The sequence below is a fragment of the Solanum lycopersicum genome, chromosome 5 (assembly GCF_036512215.1).
Source record: "Solanum lycopersicum chromosome 5, SLM_r2.1".
NCBI classification, from domain to species: Eukaryota; Viridiplantae; Streptophyta; class Magnoliopsida; order Solanales; family Solanaceae; genus Solanum; species Solanum lycopersicum.
Window position 1 is genome coordinate 66,279,634 of NC_090804.1, and position 23,835 is coordinate 66,303,468.

General features: G+C 31.3%; 2 protein-coding genes across 5 annotated transcripts; both read right to left on the bottom strand.

Annotated features, from left to right (window-relative positions):
- Window positions 1-16,797: 16,797 nt before the first annotated feature.
- On the bottom strand, window positions 16,798-19,580 carry LOC101252883 (tubulin-folding cofactor C). Of its 4 annotated transcripts, none has more exons than XM_019213842.3 (2): window positions 18,520-19,580; window positions 16,798-17,275 (listed from the first exon to the last, which is right to left on the bottom strand). In XM_019213842.3, exon 1 carries the CDS (start codon window positions 19,578-19,580, stop codon window positions 18,555-18,557), a length of 1,026 nt encoding a protein of 341 aa, XP_019069387.1. In that variant the 3' UTR covers window positions 16,798-17,275; window positions 18,520-18,554. The 4 variants fall into 4 exon arrangements, with proteins under 4 accessions (XP_019069387.1, XP_004239925.1, XP_010321444.1 ...); XM_004239877.5 differs by having other exon boundaries at window positions 16,798-17,619; XM_010323142.4 differs by having other exon boundaries at window positions 16,798-17,622.
- LOC101252587 (transcription factor MYB1) lies at window positions 18,290-23,476 on the bottom strand. Its single transcript, XM_004239876.5, has 2 exons — window positions 23,108-23,476; window positions 18,290-21,139 (listed from the first exon to the last, which is right to left on the bottom strand). The coding sequence occupies exons 1-2, from the start codon at window positions 23,415-23,417 to the stop codon at window positions 20,325-20,327; spliced, it is 1,125 nt and encodes a 374-aa protein (XP_004239924.1). The 5' UTR covers window positions 23,418-23,476; the 3' UTR covers window positions 18,290-20,324.
- Between the last annotated feature and the right edge of the window lie 359 nt (window positions 23,477-23,835).

Genomic DNA, 23,835 nt, shown 5'->3' on the forward strand with positions numbered 1-23,835 from the left:
ATGGTTGATTTCGATGTGATTCTGGGTATGACTTGGCTTTCTCCAAATTTTGCAATCTTGGATTGTAATGCTAAAACTGTGACGTTAGCCAAGCCTGGGACAGATCCGTTAGTGTGGGAGGGTGACTACACTTCCAATACAGTTCGTATCATCTCCTTTCTTCGTGCTAAGAGAATGGTTAGTAAAGGGTGTTTAGCTTTCTTGGCACACCTCAGGGATGATACTACCCAAGTACCTTCAATTGAGTCGGTTTCGGTAGTCCGTGAGTTTTTAGATGTGTTTCCTGCAGACCTTCCTGGTATGCCACCGGATAGAGATATTGACTTCTGCATTGATCTTGAACCGGGTACTTGCCCCATTTCTATACCCCCTTATAGAATGGCTCCCGCGGAGTTGAGAGAGTTAAAGGCCCAACTTCAAGAGTTGTTGAGCAAAGGCTTCATTAGACCAAGTGCATCCCCTTGGGGTTCTCCTGTTCTGTTTGTGAAGAAGAAGGATGGAAGCTTTCGGATGTGCATAGACTACAGACAACTGAATAAGGTAACGGTTAAGAACAAGTATCCTCTTCCTCGCATTGATGATTTGTTCGATCAGTTACAAGGTGCTTGTACTTTCTCAAAAATTGACTTGAGATCTGGTTATCATCAATTGAAAATACGGGCAGCAGATGTGCCCAAGACTACTTTTCGGATCAGGTATGGGCATTACGAATTTGTAGTGATGTCTTTTGGTATTACGAATGCTGCTGCTTTCATGAGCTTGATGAACGGGATTTTTAAGCCATATCTAGATCTCTTTATGGTCGTATTTATTAATGATATATTGGTATACTCAAAGAGCAAGAAGGAACATGAGGAGCACTTGAGAATGGTATTGGAAATGTTGAGGGAGAAAAAGCTTTATGTCAAATTCTCCAAGTGTGAGTTTTGGCTAGATGCAGTGTCCTTCATGGGGCATGTGGTTTCTAAGGATGGGGTGATGGTGGATCCTTCTAAGATTGAGACAGTGAAGAATTGAGTAAGACCTACTAATGTGTCAGAAATAAGGAGCTTTGTTGGTTTAGCTAGCTACTACCGTCGATTTGTCAAGGGATTCTCTTCCATTGCTTCCCAATTGACGAACTTGACTAAGCAGAATGTTCCATTTGTATGGTCGGACGAGTGTGAAGAAAGCTTTCAGAAGCTCAAGACTTTGTTGACTACCGCACCAATCCTTACCTTACCAGTGGAAGGTAAAAATTTCATTGTCTATTGTGATGCATCCTATTCGGGTTTGGGTGCAGTGCTAATGCAAGAGAAGAACGTAATTGCTTATGCTTCAAGGCAATTAAAGGTGCACGAACGTAATTATCCGACCCATGATTTGGAATTGGCTGCGGTAGTGTTTGCCTTAAAGCAATGGAGACACTATCTATATGGGGTTAAGTGTGAAGTGTACACGGATCATCGTAGCCTACAATATGTCTTTACTCAAAAAGATTTTAATTTGAGACAGAGGAGATGGATGGAACTACTGAAGGACTACGATATCACTATCTTGTATCATCCGGGAAAGGCTAATGTTGTGGCAGATGCCTTAAGTAGAAAGGTAGGGAGCATGGGAAGTCTAGCTCACTTGCAAGTTTCTAGACGTCCATTGGCTAGAGAGGTTCAGACTCTGGCCAACGACTTTATGAGGTTAGAAGTAAATGAGAAGGGAGGATTGTTGGCTTGTGTGGAGGCGAGATCTTCTTTTCTTGACAAGATCAAGGGAAAACAGTTTGATGATGATAAACTAAGCCGAATTCGGGATATGGTGTTGCGAGGAGAGGCTAAGGAAGCAATAATGGATGAGGAAGGTGTTTTGAGAATTAAGGGAAGGGTATGTGTGCCCCGTGTTGATGATGTAATCCACACTATTCTTACAGAAGCTCATAGTTCCGAATATTCTATACATCCTGGTGCAACCAAGATGTACCGTGACCTAAAGCAACACTTTTGGTGGAGTAGAATGAAGCGCGACATTGTTGATTTTGTTGCCAAATGTCCAAATTGTCAGCAAGTAAAATATGAACACCAGAGGCCCGGAGGAACACTTCAGAGAATGCCCATTCCTGAATGGAAGTGGAAGAGAATTGCAATGGACTTCGTGGTTGGTCTTCCAAAGACATTGGGGGAGTTTGACTCTATTTGGGTAATCGTTGATAGGTTAACTAAGTCTGCTCACTTCATTCCAGTCAAGGTGACCTACAAAGTATTTTCTTTTGTTCACTTTTATTTATCGCATTTCTATTGACACACCCATTAACATGATTATCAATTATCATACCAAACTACTTTATTAATTATTCGTAATGTTTAGTGTTAAGCTTTGAAAAAATTATTATGGAAATTATATGCCCCTCAAGCATCCGCGGTAATAAAACTATATCATTTCATAATAATAAAGCAATTTACTTAAAACAAAATATTGTTACCTCAAATTTTGTAGAAATGACTATAAATCACATTTAAAATTTTATGAAAAAGAGTAGTAAACTTAGAAAAATTATTAATGAAAATCCTTCTATTTATAAATAACAAAGAATAATACGAATGTGTTTATTTTGCCTTATTTATTAAACAATTACAACTCATTTTCCTCCACACTTTTTAAAACCTAACAATTAACTTCTGTTTTAAATTGAGTTAATTAACAAGTCAAAAGAAGCCACCAAAATATGGTTTTTGGCACATTTAAAACCTAACAATTATTAATGTAAATTATGTCAGAATTGTGAACATGAAAATGTAATGACTTGAGAATATTTAGTTTCTAAAAAAGAGAGACATATTATACATATATACAAAATTAGATAGTAGTTGAAATCAAAATGACTTGGACCACTAAAATAAGAAAAAAGAAATTTACGTAATGAATCGACTATCAACGTTACGATAAAATGATTGAAATTTATTTATACATATTAAATCAGATGTTTGAATTAAATTCAAAGGGGTCATCCACATGAATATCCTTATTCTAAAGTAGTATTAAATTTTTATACTTCAAATCCAAATTATTCGGACAAGGCTCGCAATAAAAACTATTTTGGAAAATTTTATTTTAAAGGAACTTAACATAGTGTAAGATCTAAATTTTAATATTTGACATGAGTTGTTAAAAGTGGCTATTTCATAAACTTTTTTAGAAAATCAAGCCCAAATCACAACTCATAGGTAAAGGCATACATAGTTGATTGGAGAACCTTTAATAATATTGTTTATCTTGTATTTATTTTTTTATTTTTTTGATGAGCGCGTTGAGTAAAATATAAACAAATAAAAATGAACAGAGAAAAAATAAAAGAAATTGGGATTACGACAAGCACTTATCGTTATGAAACATATTACCCAAAATCACTTATATTGGGTGCAAATATGTATGTCCGTTCATAATTTTATAGATAAGATTCAGTATAGTTTGAATTAGGTTCAATCTCAATTATATTAAGTTGTAAACAATTTTAAGAAAATCTAAATTTGAGCCTAATTTAATCACTTATTTTAACTTGTTTTAAAATTCTTTATTTGTATTGATGTAATGTATGTTCTTATATTGAAAGTATGAATTACTATCTATTTTACATCTTCTAGGTTTTATCTATCAATTTATAATTTTTTATTTTATTTTCTTGAGTTAAAATGCAAATTGTGGTTATAGAAATTAGATAACAATATGTTAAAATTATTCAGATTAAGCACGTCAAATTGGGTGGGTCATGACCCAACCAAATTTAGCCCATTCGAGTCCAACCTATTTGAGCCTGAAGTAAACTTGGGTGGATCATGACCCAACCTAATTTCTATTCAACCCATTTTTAAATCTCCAATTTCAACCTGCTCATTTGATAGCTCTAGTCAACTTTATTTTCTACCCATACAAAAAAGATATTATGTGGTAATCAATTTTTCTTTTGTTCTTGCAAAAATACATCTTCATAGTCACTAAAGTCTTTAACAACATTTATATGGAGTGTTTGTAATAAATATTCATATTATATTATTACTGCTAAATATAATATAACGACAATTATATTATTGCCACCAAATAATTGCCAAAAATTCTTCATTTCTTTTAAACGGCCATTTAAATTCACCATTTTTTCACCAATTAATTTGATTTTTACAATTTAAAACAGAGTAAAATCATAACATGAAAATTATATTCATACACAAAACAATGTGTTACTAATACAAACATTAGTTAAACATACACTGAAAAAATGTACTAAATAATGAAACAATATATTACTAATATTGATTTAGTATAAATATTCAAAGTGTTTACTCTTACTAGCTAGCAAAGCTTGACATTCACAAAGAAACATCAAAATACAAAGAACTAACCATATTTTAAAAAAAAAAACTTTTAAAATATTATATATACAAAAAAAAAAAAAAAAAACTTTGAACTAGCCTACGATGAAAGAAATATCAATTAACACTCCTTATATAATGATGACTCCACCATTATTACTATCAAATTCTTGGCCAAAAATTTGATTTGATTGTAAAAAGGTTCACTCAAAAGGACAATGTAGGGTTTTTTTTTTGGGCAATTGCAATCCATGGTAAGGGCCACATATATACTGTAATTTTGTAAGCGCGGTATAAAAAGAACAATGCACAGTATATACGTAAACCTTACCGTTACAACATGTAAAGAAGTTGTGTAGATTTAAAAATAAAGGAAAATTATTCGATCTAGCAATGTTGGTCCACATATTATTTTTTGTAGTGGTACTTTAAAAAAGTTACCTAACATAGTGATATCATGCAATTTTATAGCATATATCATATACATATATTTGTATATCTAAAAATCATAATCGTCACTTACTACACATCTACATGATATACGAGTGCGGAGTTAAAAGGGTAAAAAAATTGTCAAAAATTCCAAAAGGGCATATCAATTTCTTTTAAAACTAAAACGGTAAAAACGCTAGCGACTTGTAACTTCTGAAAAAGCGAAATCGCTGCCATAGCAGCGATTTCTTAAAATTGCCTTTTTAAAAAAAATAAAAAATTAAACAAATCGCTCCACACGGAGCGATTTTCAAAATAAAAAAAAATATATTGTTTTTTTCTATAAGTCACTGCTTCTGCAGCGACTTCCATCAAATTTTTTATTTTTTTTAAAATTTTTTTTGTTTTATTTAAAAGAAAAATTGATTCAATTTTTTTTAAAAAAAAATCATTGGCAGCGATTTTTAATCAGTTTTTTTTTAAAAAAAAATCAAATCGCTGTAAAGGCATCGATTTACACTAAATTTATATTTTTTTAAAAAAAAATCAATTAAATCGCTACAAAAAAAATTAGCCGATTAAATTAAGTTTTCAAAAAAAAATAAAAATTTAAGTGTAAAGCAAAAAATGTGTTAATTAAGAATTCATTTTATGTTATGAATTCTTAATTAACACATTTTTTGCTTTACACTTAAATTTTTATTTTTTTTGAAAACTTAATTTAATCGGTTAATTTTTTTGCAGCATTTAATTGAATTTTTTTTAAAAAAAATATAAATTTAGTGTAAATCGCTGCCTTTACAGCGATTTGATTTTTTTAAAAAAAAACTAATTAAAAATCGTTGCCAATAATTTTTTTTTAAAAAAAAATTGAATCAATTTTTCTTTTAAATAAAGCAAAAAAAAAATTGATGGAAGTCGCTGCTTCTGCAGCGACCTATAGAATTTTATTTTTTTTTGAAAATCGCTCCGTGTGGAGCGATTTGTTTAATTATTTTTTTTTAAAAAAAAAGAAAAGGCAAATTTAAGAAATCGCTGCTATTGCAGCGATTTCGCTTTTTCAAAAGGTACAAGTCGCTACATCGTGAGCGATTTTACCGTTTTGGTCTTAAAAAGAAATTGATATGCCCTTTTGAAATTTTTGACAATTTTTTTTACCCTTTTAACTCCACACTCCATGATATACAGTTCGATACATATGCATACACATAATAATTACCAATTGTATAATATTTTATGTTATATTTTGAAATTGAAATGTTGCTACGATTTTAAAATATAACAATACCTCGCTATATTTTTCGTAAAAATGAGTGTTGATAACGCTATTTATGAAATTTTCGAAGAAAAAAAGAATCATTACTAGGTCCTTCTTTGGCAATTTATATGTCCTTGGACTTATTCTAGAGCCATGGCCCATGTTGTTGTAGCCCAAGAAGGAGACAATTGGGCCTACATATTTCTCATTTGAAGACAATCCATTGTCCAAAATTCTTGCATCTTGTTCACAATGGACCCCTTACTCCACCATCCTTCTTGTACTCTTGTTTCAATTAATTGGTTTATTGAAGTTTCCCCACCACAAAAGGAAAATTATTTATTAAAAAGAAAAAAAGGATGTTTGGTCTCATCCCTCTTTAAAATTTTTAAAAATATAATATGCAGAGAAAAAAAAGGCAATAACATATCTTTCAAGTGTTTTTTAATTGATTCATATATTTTTTTTGGGAATAAATGTAATTTTGAAAGATAGACATGTATACCATCACACAATAAAAGAGGTATAAAAATAATGTATATCACTATTAATTTCGTATATATTTAACCAAACGTGATATAAAATAATCTCATAGTACTTTTCAGAGTAATTTCCAAAAAAGAAAAAGAAAAAACAAGTAAACAATAATTTTGACATATTATTGTTCTTTCAAATGCTTATTTGTTGGGAACAAAGAGATATGTGATAGAAGTGTTTTGAAGAAAATAAAAAATTTATATAAAAAAAATATGATAGAAAGTTAAAATAACATGACCTGATTTTAGAAGTACTTGATTCTAAAATATAAAATTTCATTTACTCAATTTGCTTGTTACTATTCTTAAAATTTTGAGAAAGAATATATGCTTAAAAATCAAATCAAAATATGATAAAGTGAATCGATAATATTCAAAATCAAACTAAACCATCTTATAAGCAACATGCCCTTCAATAATAATATTTTGCAAATATAAACTACTTTCTTATGAAAAGGAAAAAAAGAATAATAATATTTTGGGATATATATACCAATAATTTACCCTAAAATTATAGACTTTCACATGTAAAAATCATTCTCATTTTCCATCTTGCTCAACTATCAATATTATTAATTGAATAATCAATAGTTATCTACTTATATATATATATATATATATATATGTATGTATGTATGTATATTCCTTTGTACCAAATGGTACAAATTAATTATGGGAATTCATTGTCATGAATTGGTATAGTAAAACCATTGGAGTTCTATTTTCAATCTAGACGTAAATCGAAGTAGTTGAGTTATCTGTTTTAAATCTCGATTAATTTGATTCACATATTTTAAAAGTATTTCATTTATAAAAATAACGTTTATAATAAAATATTTAAATCGCAGATACCAAAATCAATGAAATTAATTGTCACTTTTCTAAAGTTATGAATATCATGGCCATAATAACATCTATATCCCACTCATAATCAACAATGGCCTCCCCCCCTCCACCCACTATTGACTTTTAAGAAGAAAAATAAAATTCAAAACTTTTGTAGCAATTTATTTTGGTCCCTTAGGGAAAATTAATGATTGTTCAAACAAAGATAAATTAAGAGTTAATAAAAGGAAAGTAAAAGGAGGGTTGATAATTCATCATATGAAGATTTTTTAAAAAATGGTTTTAATGTTAAATGGGTGCGTAGAGTTATCTGATACTCGAGTTTAGCTAATAGCAAAAAATAAAATAAAAAAATTAGAAGATTTTAAGATTTTACATGTGGGTAATATAATTTTTTATATACCTAATACTATAACATTTGAATAGAGGATTGTAACGAAGAATATTCAGCTAATTACCCTTCAGTTTATATTATATTGCTCTGCCACAATATGTGATTGTTGGAAATACCACGATGAATTAATCGAAATACGCACAAACTGATATTAAAAATATTTGACTAATGTGTGGTTTCAATCGTACTTACATTTTCTCTTGTGATATTACTTCACATTGAAATGGTTTCTTCTACCAACATTGATGTTTCTTTGCTATTCATCACATCTCCAAGTTATTAGTAGCTCCAAAAGGAGGAGTCCAAAGGGATAGCATGATCCAAATTCATTTTACTCTTTGAAGTAACATATTGTGTTGTTCGAATACTTTGAAATTACGTGTTAAATCCTTCAAAAAGTAATGCATTTTTTGGAAGATCTGATCGATATGACAACATTTTGAAAAGACCAAACAACATAACAAACAGAAAGTAATGTTGCTCGAACCCTAAAAAAAACATTGTTGTACCATATTGAATCCTTCCAAAAATACAACATGTTTGAAGAATTCTACACGTACCTGTTAATATTTTTGAAGAATCTGAACAATATAGAATAGAAACCGGATCAATGCGATCCCTTTGGATGCCTCCTTAAGTTGCTGTCAAAATCAAGAAAAATTATCTTCATATTTTTCTTCTTTCTTCAAAGTTCAAAGCTTTTAAAAGAAAAAATGGAGAGTTGAAATTTTGGGATTGGAGACATAAGAAAGTGTACAAAGGGTGAGTTAATATATAAAAGAAAAAAGAAACAACAAGTGCTTTAGCTACATTGAATTATATGCTAAAAATTACTCTAACTTTCACTTAGTTTATAGTCTTTCAAATTATTATTTTTTGGCAAATTATGAGAAGAATTTTCTTGTCTACCCATAAAGGTAAAAATAAATAAAATTAAATTAGTAGACCCCATTCCTTAACAAACTAAACAGCCACATGGGAGCTAGGTTTTACAATAGTGGGTCACCATCCCTTCCTAGTCAATTATTTATTTTGTTTGTGATGACGGAGTAGTTAAGTAGGTATTTTTTCATTATTAATTAGATATTACAGATCGAACTTGTATAAATAAAGTCATTTTTATGTTAGATAGTATTTTTTAGGGTGAATTCAAATCAGTAGAAGAAATAAAAGTATATTTATTTTGTATTAACTAATAAATATGGTAGGGGTGTGAAGTGATTAATACCATTCGTTCTTAATCAAATATATTAAATTTGAGCTCTTGTCAGATTAGAGTTGTTTCAATTTGGGTCGAAAACACTATAATCTCAAAGTGCTTCCTTTAAGCGAATAAGAATTAATCAGATTAAAATTTGATCGAACATCGAATCGAAAATATATATTTTTTAAAAATTTCTTTGAATCCTTGAAACTTCCATCTACTATGCTTATTTCTTAAGGAATATGAACCCTCTTTCTCTTTCTTTACGTAACTAATCACATGATTACAATTATAAAGAATTAGGTTAATTTATTTAAAATAATAAAAAGAGACATTGTAATGATGTTATCATATAATTGAGTCAGAAACACATGTAATGATGGATACTGTTAGATCTGACCATATGGCTAGCTAAATAATTAATTAAGGTGCTAAATAATATTCAAAATTTTATGTTGAGTCAAAGATTTCATAACATAATATTACTCGATCGTGGAGTGTTTATGAAAAATAATATTTTGATTCTTATAAAATAATAGTAAAATTACGCTATATACATATTATCATTTTTAAATTTTACTATATATATTAGAAGAAGTGGCTCCCTTCTCTCCGTATATAATACGAGGCAAGAAAATCATTAAGGCTCGTATATTTTCTTTTTTTGAATTGACCTATCGTAAAGAGAAAAAAATAAAATGAAATACTCTAGACTTTTATTATTTTTTCAAATTAGTGATTTGACTAGATTCAAAAATGCCTCCGTTTATTATGAATATACTTATTTGTAATGATGATTTTTGTAGTGTAAAAAGTTATTAAATTTGTCACACAATAAAAGTAAAATATTTTAATTAAAAGGGACAAAGGACATCAATGATGAGAAAGTGGCTTTAAGTAGTTAAGTTACAAATCAATTATTTCCCTAGCTCATGCATGTGTGTAGTTAAACACAATTAACCAAATTAAAAAAATATCTTACCCCAAGAAATCTTTCGCCCTAAGTAAGGTCTAACTTGCTTTCTCCCGGGATTCTAAAAAAGGAGAAAATTGTAAATAATAGCAAATTAATAACCTAAAATAAATGGAGTAGCTAAGATTTGATTTAATTATGCTCCATAACAAACGTTAGCCAAAGTTTGTCAGGCGCCTCTTTCTCAAAAATCTCGCTCGCCACCCTCCTTCTGCTCGCCTCTCTCGCTTTATACACAGAAGTGTATATATTCTGTTTCTGTTTTGTATAAAGCTAGAGAAAATTGTATATACACATACAAAAACATTTATCTTCATGTTATACACTTAATTATACAATTTACAAACATTTTACTCCAATTCAATTGTAGACAAATGCAAATTTTATACAAATATTGCAAAGAAAAAGGCCAACGAATTATACAATTGTGAATTATACAATTGCAGTGAAATACAATTTTCTCTAGCTTTATACAACAAAAGTGTATATATTGTGTTTCTCTTTTTGTATAAAGCGAGAGAAAAACATATATCTTCTTGCGATACACTTATAATTATGCAATATACATACATTTTAATTCGATTCGATTGTATGCAAAACAAATTTTATAAAAATAATGCAGCGAATTATTCAATTGTGCATTATACAATTGCAGTGAAATAGGATAGCGAATTATATAATTGCAGCGAAATAGACCAGCGAATTATACAATTGTATATGTATAACGAATTATACAGTTTTATGTTTGTTATGGAGCGCAATTATGTAAACTTTATTATAGCATACAAGTATGAATTTTTTATTTGCTATATGTGAAAGTTACCCCTTTCCCAAAAAAACATAATTGAAATAAAGCTATGATTTTGAGGAGCTTAAAAAATTATTTAAGAATGAACCCCACCCCTCCTCCCCCACCACACATACACAAAGCAGAGTAATATAATGTAAAAATTAAAATATAATCAAATTTTATTACGAATACTGAATATTGAAAGAACAAAAACAAAACGCTAAGTAAAAATATACACACATAACAGTAGTGGAGTAGTGATATGGAAAGGAAGAATAAGGAACAATTTGTGAGGAAAAAGGGTTGAAAATATTTTTCTATTAATAATGGAATCAAAAGTATATTTAAGGATTATTCCTAGTATTCTTATATATAATATAATATATAAAAAAAAATCACACAAAAAGGTAAAGACTGATTTTCCGCTCGACAATTTAAAATAATATTAATTTATTATGGATCAATTATTATTATACATTAAAGTGAGAAGTTATATCAATAAATTATGATTTATTGATAAGAAGATAATGTGTATGACATTTCAATTTTCATTATTTTTATTAATATAATTAATATAAGTGCTAATTTTTTTTAATAATTAATATAAAGCAGCTTTAGTAGCAAAAATGTTTTAATTAATTAAGTTAATTGATACTAATAATCTTTGCTTTTTTTTATCCCACGCCTTGTAGACAACACTAATTATAATTTCAAAAAACAAAAAAAACACTTTCAATTGTATGTCAAAACACTTTTATTATTTCCTTTACAAACTAATTATGAAACTCCATAATGCTCATACAGACATGTCCATTTTCTAAATAAATAAATTATAAAGTATCAAATTTGTTTTTAAGAAAATTCATTTGGTGTCTTTTACTTTGTGTTAGAATTCAGAAGTTTGTATATTGCGATATTCATTTTCATAGACGATGTTTTTAATATGATCTTTTTTTTAATTTTAGAGGCTCAAACTCAAGATTTAATTAAGAATAGAAGAATTTTAATTATATGATAGCTCGACTGAATGTTGATAATTAAAAATTAATTTCGTTTACGATATATACTGTATACAAGTATGTGATATTTTCTTGGATATATACATGATATAATAATCGATTTTCAAAAATTAGACAAACTCATTAAAAAAAATTCCTTAATAATATTAATTATGTGGGTATTTGACTTAATTATATTAATTTACTCATAAGAAAGTATTGAAAGACTACTTAGAAATATGTTGAGGTAATTTGTTAGATAAAATTTAAGGATAAATTTAGGGAAATTTTTTTATACCTTTTTATTTTTTTTAAAACTCACTTATTTTAGACCAAATTTGAAAGGCTAGTTTTTGTTTTTTTTTTAATTGTGACCCGAGGAAAAGTTATATATATTTTTGGAAATAGGAAAATATATATTTTTTTTATGGAAAAACTATTATAAAAGTATATTAATATTACGGTATCGTAGCAATTATGTGGATGGATCTTGCAGATTTAAATATTTAGGAATTGAAAATGGTAGTAATTAATCAAAGGGGACCTTATGATTTTTCTGTAATTATTCGTATTTAAGTATTTTGCCTTTGTCATGAATTCCTTTTTGGATACAATATTATAATAATAAATTTAGCAAAATTTTATAAGAAAGTAAATTTTTTTTAAATAAAATAAAATACGTTAAGTTTATCGAAGATAGAAAGAATGTTATTAAAAATTTTAATTTCGATTAAATGAATGGTGAGAAAGACATAGTAACAAACAAGCAATAACAATAACAAAATAATAAGATATCTAGGTGAACGAAAAAACAAATAGTGATAAAAAATTAAAAATAGGAATGATACTAATATTTCTGAAAAAGGTAACTAAAATACATTGAACTATAATATTCTGAAAAAGGGAACGAAATACGTCTGACTACCTACCAACCTTCGATTTTAATTTTCGACCTTTCACATTTTCCTAACAAGGGTGATGTGTCCTCATTCAGGTAAAGTTGGAGATATTTTGCCTAATCATGGTCAACCTTCACACTTCCTAATTATGGACGGGGGCGTCTGAACATGTCCTCTCCGAATGTCTGAATTGTCTTAGTCTCATTTTCCGTATATTATCCTCTCGGAAGGCCATTCTCAACTTGTTTTGAATATCTTAATTATAATCTTATCTCTCCTGATGTGTCCACCTCAATATATCTTCATCTTTGCCACTCACATCTTTACGATATCATAATTTTGACAGATCAACACTCAACCTCATTAAGCATAATCAAACGAGAAGATCGATGTCATTATCACCTATTGACTTTGCTTTTGTATAATCTATTGATTAGAAGAGATTAGGTATTCAAGCTATTAATGTGAGGTAGATTCGAAAAAGGATGATTCTAGTTATATTTTTGAAACTATTCATATATATACTTCACGTTATATTACTTACCACTTCATCATAATATTTCGACGATATATTTTTAACGATAACATAAATGTCATGTATAACGTACCCGTTGATACCTACAACTATGCCACAGCTGTAATGCATCTCTTTCAATGACAGATCATAAAAAAGATTTATTGATATAAAAGCAAAAGTTAGAAAATTAGAAAATACTAAAAACCCTTTCTACTATTTAATTTTATTTAATTTTTGTAGTACTTTTTTTGGTCCCCCTTCTAGTGAGCAGATAGAAAATAAAATTTTTAAATAATTAAAAAAATTATAAGTTGCAAACAAAAGATGTAAAAAGTGTACATAATATTGGGCCATATATGAGGGACATTTATATCAATATTAATTGGAATTTTATTTGACTAGATTTTGTAATTGTTCCCTTTTATGACTACTTTTCTGCCATCTATGTTGTTATTTGGTTTGTTACTGACCAGAAAAAGGGTAATTTGACATTTTTTTTTCGAATTTTAATTTTTTTAATCAGTCGTGTTAAAAATATTTCACGAATTTACGTAATAATTTTTAATCGTCAATGGTGTATATTTGATATATAAGGTGTGCATACATTAGTAAAGTGCGGATTATATTTTTAAATATTTTTTTCTTTTTTTTTCATTAATTATTTACTATTTGAAGTTTATAACAAAATTAATTCAAAATCATATTAGATAGACCCGCGATACGTGAAAGGCTCCTTCTAAGAAGGCTTTTTTAAAAATAAAAAGAATCTGGTCCTACAACACTTTCTTATATGATTTTGACAAATCCCACTTCTTCATCCTTCCTTTTCTTTCGTAAGTTAGCTTTGGTGATTGAGTTTAATTTACGTTTTATTTAATATGATATATATTAGTGTTAGACCTTTCGATGTGGTTCTTTAGATTGGTTGTCCACACCCTGTAGTGATAGGACGATGTCTAGCTAAGCATGCATATCTTGAGAATCGGATAGATTTAAACGCGTAAAAGTTAATGAATAGAAAAGAGTTTTGTATTGATACTAGAAGAGATTTCGATCGTGAACTTCCGTATATGATTATGAGAAATCCTTTTTCTTAGACTAGTTTTGAAGTTAAGTTAAATTTAATATTTATTTAATAATATTTCATTTTTTTGTATCAATTAAAAATTCAAAATTCAAATTTTTTTGACTAAGATATGAAGGGTGGGGTAGAAAACTTTTAAGATAAATTATGTGGAAAATTTAATATCTTAAAATTAGATATTGCAAAGACTAGTAGTAATTAGAAATATCAGAATTGTTTTTTTTTCTTTTCAATTCTTGATAAACTAATATTAAAAAAATTGATCTGACTAGATATAAATTGTTCTTTGAGTTATTTTCAAACGTCAAATAAGAACTTTAACTTAAAAATTTTTAAATTTCAAACTAACAACTTCAAATAATTATAACTAAATTATAAATTAAATAATTTATAAATTTTTTTGTAGATTTACTAAGCAAAACTACTTATTCAATTGAATCAGCATATATCTGAATTCTAAAGTTTTAAATTTTTTTCAGTCTATCAAATATCAAATCAAAATTTCAATTTTATAAGTTCTAAATTTCAAATCTATCATTTCAAAAATATATAATTAAATTATAAATTTATAAAAACTATTAAATCAATCGAATCAAATCGTATCTGAACTTTTAACTCCGCCCCCCGTACTGCTAAATTAATTTGTCCACTGAAGAAACATCAAAGAACAACATTGCAGGCTTCGCTGGATAGAGGCCCCTGCTAATGAGATATCTCATTTCACAGGTGTTTGGAATTATTATACATCGATGATTATTTATATTTTACTTTATTACATAAAATTTATTCTAAAGTCAAAATTTAATAATAAGTATATATAAACTTGTATGAAAAGAGTAAATTAAAAGATTTCACCATCATCATCGGTGTCAGTCTGACTCAAAAATAATACATTAAAGATTTTTTTGAGTAAGTTTAAGTATCCATTTATGCTTTTTTTACCTAATTATGATTAGTATGTTTTGCTACCTAATTACCAATAATTTATGAATCAGTTTAAATATAATATACTTTCTAATGCAAGAACTAAAAAAACACTGGAAGGACCGAATATGTTTATTATTCAATTTCATATAAGTAAAATTAAAGATCACAGATATTAGTTGATGTCGATTTAAAGAAGACGTGTTTATGTATAGATTAGTTGTATTTTTTTTGTTGTTCAAAATGTACAAAATTAAACAAACCAAATCTAGTGGTATTGCTAGTTCCACGATTTATCTTTTGTTGTGCCAACAACTTCAATGAAATTTGAGGTAAGTGTTGTGAGAATGTCTTTAATTAGCTATTTTTTTGGTGAGACATTAATTCAATGGCCCAACAATGTATTTTTCATCTCAAAATTGATTAAAAGCAACTCCTATGAACTTTTCAACTTGACAATAGGATGGTGTGGTGGGACTATCATGTCTCCTTTTGCACTAATTTAATTAATTGTGTCCTTTTGGTGAACAACTTATTAATTTTGTACATGTGACTTTTGAAAGGTTCTCTCCTTAGGATAAGATTTACATATATTTTAATTTTTTTTTTAGATTTATTTACGAATATTGATGATTTTCATGACTTATCTAATTTGTTTAAATTGAGACGAGATTGTGTCCTTTTGGTGAACTTCTTAAGAATGCACATGATTGATAAACAAGTCGAAGATGTTTAGAATTAGAGTTTTTAATTTTGAACATACACGTCCTTTAAAGGATGGAGTAAATTCAGAATGTCGTGCAACAAGTAGATTGATTGGAGGAATAGTCGCACCTAAATTGAGGAATCACAAGAGAAAGTACACTCCAATTGATATCATGAATGACGTTAGATTGAACTTAGATATTGATATTGACTACATATTGGCATGACGAGCAAAAGAAAAGGCATTAGAATCGATAATGAAGTAACCAACTACGTCTTATGGAAAGCTGCCTGGATACTCATATACCTTGGATAAGACGTACCCTTGTTCACATATTCGAATGAAGAAAACACCCGAGAACGAATTTTTGTATGTGTTTACTACGCTGAATGCTCTTATGAAGGGATTTGATCATTATAGGCCGATTGTTGTAGACGTTAGACACCTCAAATCACCATATATTAGTGCATTCGTATCAGCCAACACTTTAGATGGAGCATGTATTTTAGATACATAAATACAATATAATTTTATTTCTTCGTTTTAATACTTTTTATACATTTTAAAAGGGAATATATTATCTTAGGCATACAAAGTTATTGTTTCAGAAAATGATGTTATTTGCTATTTATTAATTATATATATCCATAAAATATAAATAAATCTATATTATTTTGATATAAAATGTAGTTTGCCATTTTCTGTATTTTTCCTTACTTTTACCTACACAAAATATTTTGTTGATGAATTGTGGTCCAATATATTTATAAACTTCAAGTTCAGCTAAAGTTGTAACAGGCCTATTAGAGTTGTGTCCACTAAATATTAAATTCTATAGGACTTAGATGAACATGCATGTTACAGTCCATTAATTACTTGCTGAATGAACTGAACAGGTATTTTCTTTCGAGGCCTCATTTATTTACATTTAATAATTCAATTTTAACTATCATAATTGTTTTTCCACCAACACTAACCACCATTTACGATCGTTATCACAAGCTACCACAATAACCCATGAATCACCCTCTTTAGTCACCATGTTATATCACGACCATTGTTAGCTATTACCATCATCTTTCACAACTATCAACCGTCATCACCAAACTACTAGCATCAACCTCTACTCTCAATCACCATCACCATCACCATCACCACGAGCTACTAACACACCTCACCATTAGCCAACATTATCCTGACCGACATCTACAACCACCATCGCTAGCCATTACCTACCCTACATAGCAACTGTGCCTGAAGGTGCCATGCCTCTGATGGAGGGAACTAGGCCCTTGTAAAGAGAGAAGAAGGTCCCTCAGCGTGAATCATGTCACTGAAAGCACCAAGTGAGCCTCCCAACGATGCTACATTCCAGTCCTAATAAGGAATATTGACATGTTCAAGAAAAACGCGATAGGATCATCGTTGAATGGTTAGAACTTGAGATAGTTCTTTGAATATAGCCATCAAGAAGAGAGCCAAGACTAGTATTTAGCATACTACAGGACTCACGAATATATAAAGAGCAGAGCTCTATTACCCAACTCATCGAAATACTTAAAGTGATCAAATTTAGCTGAAGTCGTTACTCATTACAGATAAACTGAATCATCAATAGCAATTCCCACAGCTTCTTCATTAGACAGTGCCCAGCAACTATGCTAGCGGCTTTTTAAAGATTTATCAAGCCCCCAGACCATATTCTCTTAACTTTGTTAGTTCTGCTGAGTCCATTCAAATCAGTGACATAGAGTCAAAGCAATCAGCATGATGATATAGGAAAATCGAGAAACTTTTGTATGATTAAGCAGTAGGTGCCACTTAAAGAAAATAAGCTGTCAAGCTAAGCAGTCTGAAAATGTCAATGGGTAAAGTAAATCTTTAAAAACCAGTATCAACTTGCATTATTTTTCAAGCACACAATCTAGGCAGTCAAAGAGCTATTTCACCGTAGAACACACCATATAACACGACAAGAAGGATAAGTTCCGTGTCTAGAACCAGCTTGCATAGCAACTTTAACTTCTCTCCTTCAATTTAGTAGTACAGATACCGATACAAATAACACAACAGAGTTCGACTTGTTATGCTTTTCAAAAAGAACTCAAGAAGCAAAAATACAGAAAAATGTTAAAATATCACACACAGTTCCATAGACATGCAGAGTACAAAGGCTACACTTCCTGTGGCAGCACCAGCAACAAATCTTTTGCGATTAGTTGCCTCCTCATTATCAGTTACGAAGATGGTACCGTTATTTTTCATAAGAATAGAAGTTGATTGACTTAAACGGAGCTATGCGTAGGACATTGATATGATGGAACCAGCAACAAATACATACAGATATTATGGATTCATATAGCTGACACCAACTAGTTGTGTCTAAGTTGATTGATACAAAAAGGTATTTCATATTAATTCATAGACAACAAAACAGAATCATAATAACAACAACGACGACTAGGCCTTTATCACAATATTCCTATTCCGTTGTATTTAGTTCACCTCTTAAAATAGAATAATAATCAGTATGCATTTAATCAACAAATTCAAGTACATAAAAGAAGATAATAACCAAACAAAAGTGATCTCCTTTAAACAAAGAGGATTAACATACTAACCGTTCCTCGCGACAAAAGATTCAAATTTTTGGTTCTCAACTTGAAATATCAACTGTGCCAACGCGCTCATTTTCCGGCAAAATTGACCAATTTGGAGACTGCACAGCTCTTAACCACTTAAAATCATCTACATTCGACCAATTCCCAGTCTCCTCACCAAGATTAGCTTCCTCAAGATCCTTCTCAATCCCTTCATACTTTAAGCAATACGGTGCAAACCTTACACCATCACTATCCTCGATTATCGGTCTACTCCTCACTCGAAGATAAAAATCACATCTTTTAGCTTGATGAATCCGAATCTGATGTGATGCCATAACGAACACACAGTTTGTCACTTCTTCAATCAACACAGACCCAAAAACAGGTCCAACGTATACCTTACAATCAATCAGTTTATGCACAAACAATGCCCTCACACTCCCCATTAATCTCACATCACAACCCTTTAATTCTGATAAAACAAATTCCCTAATCTCTTCATCATTACCCCTACCGAATTCCTTAACTAATACCTCATTTTCTTTGCCCCTAAACCCTGGTGAATCCAAAACCCTTAACACTGAATCCTTTGATTCCACATTTGGAACTTCTGATACGGTGTCGTTCTGCGTTGTGATTTTCTTCGTTGATTTGTTTTTGAAAGAGAATTTCTTCCTTGGGATTACTTCGCTCGTAACATGTTCGACTAATTGTTTTAGATCGGTTATAGTTTTGAGGCATGTACGGACTTCGTAGGATGGTAGGGAAAAGGAGTTTTCAGCGACGAGTTTTTCGAGATCTGCGATGGATATTGAGACGTTGTCGAGTTCGGATTTAAGAGTCGGATTGGTATGCGGATCAGGCGTTTGACGGATGCGAGAGAGTGTGGATTCAATGGAGTTTTTGGATTCGGAGAAACGAGAAAGAAAGGAACTTGTGGAGATGAACGTAGAGTTCGATTCCGAATTAGGTTTGCGAGCCAAACGGGATTGGTGTGAGTTCGAAAGGCGCTCGATCATCGCCGCATGCTTCCGTTGGAGAGCGGAATCCGCCGCCGGGAGATTATCGTCTTCTTCCATAGATGAAGAAGTTGCACAGTACTTTGTTCGGACTTTAGACAAATTGCACTTTGGTCTCTCTAATATTTTGGAATTTGAGATCTACACCCTTTTGGCGCTTAAAATATAAGGCGCTTAAAAATATAAATTCGAAACTTATAATCTCAAACTTATCATAGGCGGAGTTAGGTAAGATAAAGGGGCTCGTTGGAACTCTTTTTAAATGAGAATAAGACTCAAATTGAAACGATAATAAGATTCAAATTTTGAAGTGTAATAACTTGGAGAAAAATGACTTCCAAGTGGGATGTAACCAAATCTAACATCCAGTTTGTTTGGAGTAGAGAGAGGTCATTTCCAATAGACCACTCATGGCTCGAAAACACCCAATCCATTAATGGAAATAGAGTTGATGGAAATTTAAAATAAACATAGGCCAAAAAGTGTCACCAGGACCATTTCATTGCAAGCCATACAACAACTTACAAAATGAGCACCTTTCCACTCTGCAATTTTCAAGCACAAAATGCTTCTTTTTTTTTTTTCATCCCCAAGTTTAGTGTACTTATATCTTATATGTCATAAATATACCGCGAAAAAGAAGAAACAGAAAAACCCTATAAGTTTCACCTCGAGCTTCCACTTCAGCTGGCAATCCAATATTTAGCAGAGACATTGGAGTTGAAGTCTTGAAGATACATCGATTCATCATCCTAATTGACCGGCTTGGTCCTTTCAAAAAGAGTTATCTAATTTCGTGTTCTGTTATCCAAAACCAACTTGAGCAGAGCTACGTTGTGAATTTCTTTGGCTAGTGGCTAGGCTGGATAATTTGCCAGCTTTTTCTAGTCCACTTTTGATCCAAGCAATGTTGTTTAAATCTGTGGCCATAGAAGCTAACTCATGGCTGAGGAGGGGAGGATGTTCCTCGTAATCAACAAACTCGGGACCCAACAATGAACTTTTGGAGGAGCTCTTGGACGTAGCTGCACAGCAACCATGCCCGCAACCCTGAGGAACTATGGTTTCACCAGATACACCTTCAAGAAGTTTGCATATATCAAAGTCTGGTGAGAATGTGTGGATCAGAGGCCCCTGCATTGGCACTATTCTTGAAGTTACAGAAGGGTTATAAACATTAAATGCGCCAATTTTCTGAGTTGGATGAAGAGCAGGTGGATCGCTGTTTCCTATAGATGTAGGACGACTTCTTTCAGAAGTGAAGTGTGGAGTTTCCTCGGGAATGCAACACATCTCATATATTTGAGCTTTGTTTTCAGACTGGCTGGGAATGCACTCTGTACGACTAACTTCCAGCATTTCCAGGGGCTTAGTTTGGTTAACACCTTCACATGACATAGTTTCTTCAGATAATGCCCTGGCTTTGTAAATGCTACTATCATCTAACATCATGCTGCGTATTGGTTTAACCCTCCATACCCCTGCAAATCGACGCCTTAGTGTAGAGTTCCAGTGGTTCTTAATTGCATTGTCTGTTCTACCAGGGAGCAATTTTGCAATTGCGGCCCATTTATTTCCATGGACGCCATGCGCATTAATTATAATGTGGTCTTCTTCATCTGCAGCAAAGTAAGCTTTGATTAGGCTTCAGGGAAGAATATGGTCATGACTCATGAGAATAACATGGATCCAGGAGATTCTCAAGGCAAATGATTACACTTGCTTCAACTAAATTAAACTACACATGAATAGAATTCCCTAAACCAAGATAATTTGACTATTAAACAAATTCACAGAAAGAAAAACTCGTAAGCATTATCTTAACTGTTAATCTACCGCCTTTTAAGGAAAATGCACTTGCTCAGTTGGACAGAACTGTGATGTGATGCTGAAAAGAAACATCACAATATTCATACTTCGGTGTAAAGTTTATGCATCAAATCAAAGTTTAATGTTTGTTCTAAACTTCATTAAGCATAGCAAGACCAAAAGTAAAACAAACTACAAGAGCAGCTTCGGTTAATAAAATAATCGATAGACATCGATGAAAAGTAATACAATTATGCCTAGATATATCCGTTTGTACTCTTTGCTATCACCAAGCACTCGTCAAATTGACCCATTCATGCAGCATCACGTAACTCCGCCAGTGGGAGCTTGCTCATTTGCCGGCCCTAAATCTTGATAAAGAAAGAGGGTTGCAGTACGTGAATGAGCATCATAAAACTAGTCATTTTAAGCATCACCCATGTCATCATCTGGCCACTTAAATAGCAACTAGACCATCCTAGTATCTTCCTGATGTTCAACAATGTAGTAGTTCCCTCCATGCACAGAGAATTGGCAACAGGAAATAGCAAGAACTACCATGCAAAGAACAACTCACCAAAAGGACATTTTTAGATGCTTTCGAATATTATTAACAAAGAAGACTATCTCTAACATTGACTGTGGCAGACTAGGTAGAAATCACGTTTCCATTAACCTTCAGTAAATGGTAACACCAAAGTGACACAAGGTGAACTGTAAACTCCACTAAAGTTGATGGCTAAAGTTAAGTGCGACTAGAGACAAGTGCATTTCATGTTTCCAAATTGCAAGTTCATCATGTAGAAAGAGAGAGACAGAGTAAGCAATTACTTCTGACAACATTTAGGTAAAGAAGTAATCTCCCAGCTAGCACCATTTCTTCCTCATCAAGAAAAGAAAATGTGATCATTTGCAAGCATTAGCAAGGCAAATTAACATGAAGCAATAGCTCTTAAAGGTGGGAGTGAAGGGTGCTAGCTTTGAGTTAAACTTGGAGATTGAAGTCTTATTGTCTCTCGGGCATAGACACAAGCAACAAAGCAATTATAGGCCAATCTAAACAATATATTCGCTGGGTGGCAAAGAAACCTAAATTGCACATAGTTAGACCTCGTGTACCATTCACCAAGATTTTATTTCATTTATAATTACCATTCAATGATCTTTATACAGGGGATTCTAACAAATTTGGTGGTGAACATCTCTCATGACTAGAACACAAGACTATATTACTTGTTAGTAAATTTGGGTAACATTTGCTGAGGACACAAGCATGCATCAATAAACCACAGTAAGAATATCATACTTTAGAGTACTAGTCCTATACTAAGGAGGCACTAAATCTCGAAATTCTAAAGCGTAAGCTACCAGAGGGGCTATCAGCCAAGGAGATATCCCACAGTCGGCACACGTGTTTTTCTCTCTCTCTCTCAGGTGTGTATGTTTGTAAAGAGAGGGCGTAGGACATGTGAAATAGAAAACTTATATTGATTGAACATCTTTCAAAAAGTAAGCATTTTTGGAGGATTCAACACAAGTACAACAACATTTTCGGAGACTCTAAGCAACATAGTTAAGAAAACACAAAAATATACCAATGCCATCCCCTTTCTAGCAAGAAATGTGCCCTAATAAAAAGCCATCGAACAATAAATTCAAAAATCCAAAAGCACTTCAAAAAAAGAAGGATAAAATAACAGCATATTACGTATCTACACAAAACTAACAAACTCAACAGAAAGCTAAACCAAAAAAAAAAAAAAGGCCGAAGGTTTTACCAGTAAAAGGCTTGCGTTTAAGCACCGGATCAAGCTGATTACACCACCGAAGTCGGCACGATTTCCCAGAACGACCTGCGATCCCTTGAGCTATCATACTCCAATTCCTTGCACCGAACTTATTAACAAGTTCAGTCAGTACTGCATCTTCCTCCGGCGACCAAGGCTCTTTCACTCTTCCACTACTAACTCTACTTCCTCTTCCTCCGTTCAACATCGCATCACCGGCATCAACCAAACTACATCCTCCGTCGCCGCCATGGCCTTCGCCGGCGGCGGCGTAACCGTTTTGCTCCGCCTTTTCATTCATCTTCTCTGCTTATTGTTATCAGGTCTTTTTCAGTTTGTATAGACAACAGTGCCTTTTTTTAACTGAAAAAGTTGTTCGTGTAAATTACGATTTTATTAAATTTTTTATCATAAATAACTTCCATGTCCTCTTTATATTTTAGGTATATTTCTTAATTACGACGTCGTACTTATCATAGGCATCAGGGGTATAATTGTAACATCACAAAGTCGGCTCTTTGAACTGCCTTTGTAACCACCTCATTTGGTTAATATTACTTCTAGTCCTTCATTTATTGGTATATGTTAATTTTAGTCCCTGTAATATTTTCCTAAGCATATTTAACTTCGATTAATTGAAATGATACACTTTTGATCCTTTTTGCTTGTGAATGTTCATCTCACCACTTAATTAATTACTCGTGTTTTATGTATGTTTT

Coding starts and splice junctions, on each gene's coding strand:
- LOC101252883 (XM_019213842.3), bottom strand. CDS start 19,580: ATGGAAGAAGACGATAATCTCCCGGCGGCGGATTCCGCTCTCCAACGG.
- LOC101252587 (XM_004239876.5), bottom strand. CDS start 23,417: ATGAATGAAAAGGCGGAGCAAAACGGTTACGCCGCCGCCGGCGAAGGC. Junction 21,140..23,107: donor TAAACGCAAGCCTTTTACTG/GTAAAACCTTCG, acceptor ACTTTGCTGCAG/ATGAAGAAGACCACATTATA.